General features: G+C 45.8%; 1 protein-coding gene across 1 annotated transcript; it reads left to right on the forward strand.

Moving 5' to 3' along the window:
• Positions 1–1,409: 1,409 nt before the first annotated feature.
• On the forward strand, positions 1,410–7,249 carry LOC139448317 (scavenger receptor class F member 1-like). The gene is made up of 5 exons (XM_071229870.1): positions 1,410–1,451; positions 1,551–1,608; positions 4,758–5,699; positions 6,417–6,540; positions 6,943–7,249. The coding sequence occupies exons 1-5, from the start codon at positions 1,431–1,433 to the stop codon at positions 7,247–7,249; spliced, it is 1,452 nt and encodes a 483-aa protein (XP_071085971.1). The 5' UTR covers positions 1,410–1,430.
• The last annotated feature ends 270 nt before the right edge of the window (positions 7,250–7,519 follow it).

Below are 7,519 nucleotides of genomic sequence, written 5' to 3' on the forward strand. Positions count from 1 at the left end.
ACACCTTTTTCTAATGAAATTCGGTTCTTTTCTGTCTCGTGACATTGACCTTTGACCTAATGGCATGTGGCAAACGAATGTCACTGGTTCATATGGAATACCGCCACTGTAATGAGAGATTTTGTTTTTTTATGCCTTTTTGAACAATATTTTATGCCACTGTATTATGTTCCATGAAGGCGTGGCACTTTGATGTGGGAGGAAATCCCGAAGTAATGAAACCCACGAGCTGATAAACCTTGAAACATAAATCTGGGATTCGAACACACGATCTTATTTTTCTGGCACGCCTAATGGACGCCACACTGCATGGCGAATTGCGGCGCCTTAAATTATATCATTAAATCTCGTCTCCTACGTCCATTGCAGTGTATTATCTAATTTCATAGGGGTCGTTGTGCAATATTCAAGAGAAGCATGATAAGGAGAACTTGGCCATTGACATAAATGCACTTGACATTTGATATGTTAAGATACATGCAACTATAATGTTCCATCCATCGATGTGGATGTAACTCTGCCTCAGACATTGACAACAATAAAACCATGTGTTTCACAAGACATTTAAAGCTGACCGTGACCGAAACAAGCAGGGCCCTCCTATAAAATGTACATACCAAGTTGAAAAATGACTACATTGATTTTCTCGACCTTCCTGATTTTCCACCTTCTCATCCCATCTACCAAGATATTCTCAGGGCCATTTGGAAGAAGTCCGTGTAAGCATCATGTTCCTTGAGTCTGCTTAAGTACTCGTATATACATTACAGCAAAGCCATTACTCACAACCACTGTACCGTAAACTTGATAGATATTAAATATCAAACAGTGACATGGAACTCAATGTATTAATATGACAGAAGAAAGAATTAATGCACGAATTCTTCAATTGTTAGGACAATTTCTACACTATTTTCTATCACGTTCCTAAAACAGAATATCAAAAGTGAATATAGGCACCGAACGTCTAGGCATGTTGCTCAGAACAAATTCGTGACCCTTTGAAGGCTAAACTTACAGCTTACCAAAGTGAAGAGCATTGCTGGAATGTTAGTGGTCTTCCGTACTTTAGCATGGTTTGGGGAGAAAATCATTGTTCCCTCAAACTGGAATATTTTCATACGACGGTGGAATACGATTGTGTTTTGTTTTGTACACGGAACCCCAAGTCGGTGAAACTAGAAAGAAGCGCCTATTGTAGTTAGGACCAGGAAGAAGTTTCACACGTACATCAACAATTAGAAACATGGTACAGGTCGCCTTGACATTTCTCTGTACAGCTTGGTTGTTCCCTCAATGGACAGGATCTGATCATCAGGAAGACGAAACAAACGTTTGACCTTAACAGCGAAACTACGATCAGCCAATTCAGTATCAAGCCTTCAAACAGCCACACTGAGCATGTAGAGCTCGTTTGAAAGAGTTGTGATATGTTACTGTGGTCATTAAGGGTAAGTTTTTTCAATTTTGACTTTAGTAGTTGCACAAGCCATTTTTCTAATAAGCCTACATGTATATGCACTTCATCAACATTTCGTTTACATTTTCAGGTCGCCATGCCATTTCTTCAGATCTTATTAATGGCTTACATGGTCTTTTATACACAAGGTAAGAGTGAGTGGATTAGACCTTAAGTGATGTCATCAGTAGGTCCCTAGAATCCACAATATAGTGATGACTTACCAGCGAATGACTGACCGTCATATTGCCAATGTCAATAGTCATGCCCCAGAAGAGTACATGTCATTATCACAGAAACTTTGGCACTGAACAAAGTATCCACTTGCTGGGTTCCAAAGTTTCTGACAGCTGATCAAAAACGCACTAGGCACAACATGTCTCGTGATAATCTAAACTCAGAAAAGTTCTTGCAACGATTTGTGACAATGGATGAAATCTGGGTACACCACTTCCAAACACCAATTAAAATCGTGTTAGCATTTGACGTCACTACCACCAAAGAAGGCTCCTTTGATAGGCATTTAGAAGTTGGAGTAATAAGTAAGGATAAGAATTTATGGGTGAACAACTTCTTCATTACAATTAAGAGCGACGTTTTGGTGTAGGTTCTAAGACCGTTATAAAGGAAGTGATTGATACAATTCTTATCCTTACTCACCAAAGAAGGCAACTGCTGTCTCATCAGCTGGAAAGGTCAAGGTCTCCGTGTCCTCATATGCAGAGGTTGTCATTACCGTGCACTATTTGCCAAAAGGTCAGACAATGAAAGGAATATAAATATCATGATGCACTTTTGAGAAAATTGCGGGATTAAGAGACGCGGGAAACTGAGAAAAGGTGTGTCTTTCAATCAGGACAATAGGCCAGTGCACAGATGATCTGGCTCTATCTGTTGTCAAACATGCTCCTTCAGCACCAACCCTACGCCTTTCATCTGGCGCCCTCTGTTGTCAAACATGCTCCTTCAGCACTAACCCTACGCACCTGATCTGGCGCCCTCTGTTGTCAAACATGCTCCTTCAGCACCAATTCTACGCCCCTCGTCTGGCTCCGTCTGTTGTCAAACATGCTCCTTCAGCACCAACCCTACGCCCCTCATCTGGCTCCGTCTGTTGTCAAACATGCTCCTTCAGCACCAACCCTACGCCCCTCATCTGGCTCCCTCTGTTGTCAAACATGCTCCTTCAGCACCAACCCTAAACCCCTGATCTGGCGCCCTCTGTTGTCAAACATGCTCCTTCAGCACTAACCCTACACCCCTGATCTGGCTCTGTCTGTTCTCAAACATGCTCCTTCAGCACCAACCCTACGCCTCTCATCTGGCGCCCTCTGTTGTCAAACATGCTCCTTCAGCACCAACCCTACGCCCCTGATCTGGCTCCGTCTCTTGTCAAACATGCTCCTTCAGCACCAACCCTACGCCCCTGATCTGGCTCCATCTGTCGTCAAACATGTTCCTTCAGCACTAACCCTAAGCCTCTCATATGGCGCCCTCTGTTGTCAAACATGCTCCTTCAGCACCAACCCTACGTCCCTGATCTCTCTCCGTGTGTTGTCAAACATGCTCCTTCAGCACCAACCCTACGCCCCTGATCTCTCTCCGTCTGTTGTCAAACATACTCCTTCAGCACCAACCCTACGCCCCTGATCTCTCTCCGTCTGTTGTCAAACATGCTCCTTCAGCACCAACCCTACGCCACTGATCTCTCTCCGTCTCTTGTCAAACATGCTCCTTCAGCACCAACCCTACGCCCCTGATCTGGCTCCGTCTCTTGTCAAACATGCTCCTCCAGCACCAACCCTACGCCCCTGATCTGGCGCCCTCTGCTGTCAAACATGCTCCTTCAGCACCAAACCTATGACCCTCATCTGGCTCCGACTGTTGTCAAACATGCTCCTTCAGCACCAACCCTACGCCCCTGATCTCCCTCCGTCTGTTGTCAAACATGCTCCTTCAGCACCAACCCTACGTCCCTGATCTCCCTCCGTCTGTTGTCAAACATGCTCCTTCAGCACTAACCCAACGCCCCTGATCTCCCTCCGTCTGTTGTCAAACATGCTCCTTCAGCACCAACCCTACGTCCCTGATCTCCCTCCGTCTGTTGTCAAACATGCTCCTTCAGCACTAACCCAACGTCCCTGATCTCCCTCCGTCTGTTGTCAAACATGCTCCTTCAGCACCAACCCTACGCCCCTGATCTCCCTCCGTCTGTTGTCAAACATGCTCCTTCAGCACTAACCCAACGGCCCTGATCTGGCTCTGTCTGTTGTCAAACATGCTCCTTCAGCACCAACTCTACGCCCCTCATCTGGCGCCCTCTGTTGTCAAACATGCTCCTTCAGCACCAACTCTACGCCCCTGATCTCTCTCCGTCTCTTGTCAAACATGCTCCTTCAGCACCAACCCTACGTCCCTGATCTTTCTCCGTCTGTTCTCAAACATGCTCCTTCAGCACCAACCCTACGCCTCTCATATGGCGCCCTCTGTTGTCAAACATGCTCCTTCACCACCAACCCTACGCCTCTCATATGGCGCCCTCTGTTGTCAAACATGCTCCTTCAGCACCAACCCTACGTCCCTGATCTTTCTCCGTCTGTTCTCAAACATGCTCCTTCAGCATCAACCCTACGCCCCTGATCTGGCGCCCTCTGTTGTCAAACATGCTCTTTCAGCACTAACCCTACGCCTCTCATCTGGCGCCCTCTGTTGTCAAACATGCTCCTTCAGTACCAACCTCATACCCATTTCGACTTGACCGATGACTTCATAGCAGTTGTGGAGAACATTTAGGGCGACAAGGACTTTTTCGAAACTGGGACACAGTCCCTCCATCGCCGTAACATAATGTTGAACAATTTATCATTTTAATGTATTAAGATCAGGTTTGTCTGTTCGAGGCTCAAAACATGTCACATTGTCAAGCTGTTAGAAAAGTAAAACATATGTGTTGAAAAGTGTTTTGTCCAAGTAAATGGTAACTTTACACAAGTATCATTGATGAGAACATCAGTGAGTGAGTGAGTTAATTAGTTTGGGTTTAACGCTTCTTTGAACAGTATTCCAGTTATATCATGGCGTGACACTAACTTTGGTCAAACCCAAGAGCACGAGTATGGTGCTGACAAACCAAGAAACAATTGGGACGAACCAGGATTTGAACCCACAACCATAAGTTTCTGGCGAGTCCAAGTGGCCATACTCTGCAAAGCGAATTACGATACCTTAGACGACTGGGCCACCCGTGCCGCATATGAGCACAACAAGAATATTAATACAACCATGTGTTCATTCTCAGGTGGTAAATGTTTCGATAACCAGCAATGCTCCGAGTGTGAGGAGCAGACGGGTCGATGCAGCACCAACTGCTCTAAAGGATATTTCGGCCCAAAGTGCATGGACGTGTGCAGCAGAAGGTGCAGGTACCGCACATGTAAGTTGCACCTCGACAGGGGGATTGGGAGATGTACTGATGGCTGCATACCAGGATTCCAAGGCCCAAACTGCCAGAGGCCATGTTACACTCACCAGGAAGACTGTACCAGATGCCCAGGTGGATGTGATGAGGAGTTCTGCCAGATGGGTGGAACTTGTTTCTCTGGCTGCAGCGACTCATACTACGGAGCAGGATGTAGGAAGTGTTCCAGCAGATGCAAGTCCTGCAACAGGATCACAGGAACATGTGAGGAGTGTCAGCCTCCATATTCTGGACTGGACTGTAGATCCTCGTGTGAGCACTGTGTCGGTGGATGTGAGAGTGGCTGCCAACAGGGATGCAGACAAGGATTCTATGGAGACAACTGTACTGAAGCATGCAGTGACACCTGCCGAGCTGATCCCTCCCTGTCTACTGATGAACACTGTCCTGAGGGTGACTCATGTACCCCTGAGTGCCACAGCCAGACTGGCGAGTGTGTTCACGGTTGTGTAGATGGCTGGTACGGCCCGAAGTGTTCAAGGCGATGCAACTCTAACTGCAAACATCAAATGTGTAACCATGCGGGTGTATGTGTTGAACGCTGTGGGAAATGCCTCAATAAAACTTGTAACGGATCCTGTATGAATGGATGCAGCATCAGGGAAAATTGCAACACGACGTGTGATCTATGTCCTGAGGGTGTTTGTGATGAGAGCTCTGGTGTCTGTGTGCAGGGATGCAATACGACTGGATCTGGATGTGGCGACAACTGCACAACCAACTGCCAAACGCCCGACTGTCCTTCTGGATCTTGCCACGCAGGTACACATCTTCAGTCGTAGACAAACAGATATGTCAAGTTGTAAATCGGTTTTAAATATGTGCAAGATATTCTCAATTCCTCAGTCAACATATTCAAGCCCCTTTATAAAGGGCCACACTTCCCTTACCTCATACTAGGGAGTATATAGGATAGTACATTAATTTTAATGTGACTGTCCAACACATTGTCGGTGGATGTCCAGCTTTGGCACAAACACAGTATCTTAAGCGATATGATGGAGTGGCTCGATCTTTTCATTATCGTCTTTACCATGCTTAGGGTTTTTACACAGGGGTCCATCCATTGGACGACCCAGAATATGTAGAGGGCGTCATGGAACATATTAATTATAAAATGATTTGGAATAGCTCCGAGTACAGCCTCAGACCCCTAGTGTTCTCGGTGCCTTAGGTTTGGTTCTTCCCAATCTGTGGACTGACATTGGGAGAGTACTCGGGTTTGTTGCCAGGAATACAGCCCTTCTGACAATCTGGGTAATCTAGAAGGCTGCAGTGTTGGGGAGTCTTTACATTCTCCGAAAGGTTCTTGGTGGATTCGACTAGGCAGCCGTCAAAAGCCTAACCATCCAGTATGTTCCAGGATCACCCAAACCTTCTTTGCTGCATTTATTTATGTTAATCTGAAAAATATATATATATAAAATAATAATAATAATAATAATAAATACCTATATGTACCCATTGCTTCCCCTTCAGATGACGCGACGGCAGGCGCCTCCAACACCGTCACAGTGACATCGGTCGTGGTGGTTGTCTTCATCATCCTGGCTGCATGTACCGCAAGCTACATCTGCTATCGTAAAGGAATGTGTCTGAGACGGTCAGTAGACATCCACAACAGTAGTGTGATGAAGCAGTGCTCTTCCTGGCGAGTTATGATGACATTTGACACTCAGTAGATTTGTGTCCCTTAGTCGTATCAGAATCCGATTATGGTGGGATTCCTCCTGATAACTATTCTTAGCTTTACAGTATCATATTAAATAAAGGTAGATGAAATAGGAAGAAAGAAAATGTTCAGCAGTGTAATTGACAAAATTACTTTACGCAACCTTACATTACCCTGTCAACAATTGTCATGATGGTTTTATTGTAATTGTAATGGAGTTATATTTTACATCTTAACTTCATGAACCTTTCAAATAACCGCATTTCATGATTTCATTTTGAAGAGATAGTCTAATCTAGTCCTGCTAATGAAACAGGGGGACATTTGTTGCAGGAATGGATCTGATGACAAGATGCTGGACGCTAAGCTGGAGCAGGCAGACGTCCCCATCAATGACTACCTGGAGCTCCACCACTACGAGGACATCAGAGAGGAAGATATTATGCGACCAGACCAGAACAAAGACGGCGCCGGCAGAGAGAAGGCTCTAGACATTCCTGTTTTAGCAGACTGCTTCCAAGGGGAACGAAACGATAAGGACAAATCAGTACGAGACTCCCAGCCATACACTGAGCTGAAGGAGGGCGCGCGTGTTCCTCGTCCGAGATCATCCGTGAGGTACTTATCTCCACATGACTAGGAGAGCTACTTGTGTCTATCGCCACGTGACAAGGCGATCTACATGTGTCTATCACCACGTGACAAGGAGACCTACTTGTGTCTTTCCCAACGTGACAAGGATACCTACTTGTGTCTTTCCCCACGTGACAAGGAAACCTAAATGTGTCTTTCCCCCCCCACGTGACAAGGAGACCTACTTGTGTCTTTCCCCACGTGACAAGGCGACCTAGTTGTGTCTATCACCACGTGACAAGGAGAGCAAGTTTCAAAGGACCCCTAATATTCCTTT

The sequence above is a fragment of the Haliotis cracherodii genome, unplaced genomic scaffold, assembly GCF_022045235.1.
Source record: "Haliotis cracherodii isolate W230 unplaced genomic scaffold, xgHalCrac1.p SCAF_7, whole genome shotgun sequence".
NCBI classification, from domain to species: domain Eukaryota; kingdom Metazoa; phylum Mollusca; class Gastropoda; order Lepetellida; family Haliotidae; genus Haliotis; species Haliotis cracherodii.

Coding starts and splice junctions, on each gene's coding strand:
- LOC139448317 (XM_071229870.1), top strand. CDS start 1,431: ATGTTACTGTGGTCATTAAGG. Junction 1,609..4,757: donor CATGGTCTTTTATACACAAG/GTAAGAGTGAGT, acceptor GTTCATTCTCAG/GTGGTAAATGTTTCGATAAC. Junction 5,700..6,416: donor TTCTGGATCTTGCCACGCAG/GTACACATCTTC, acceptor CTTCCCCTTCAG/ATGACGCGACGGCAGGCGCC.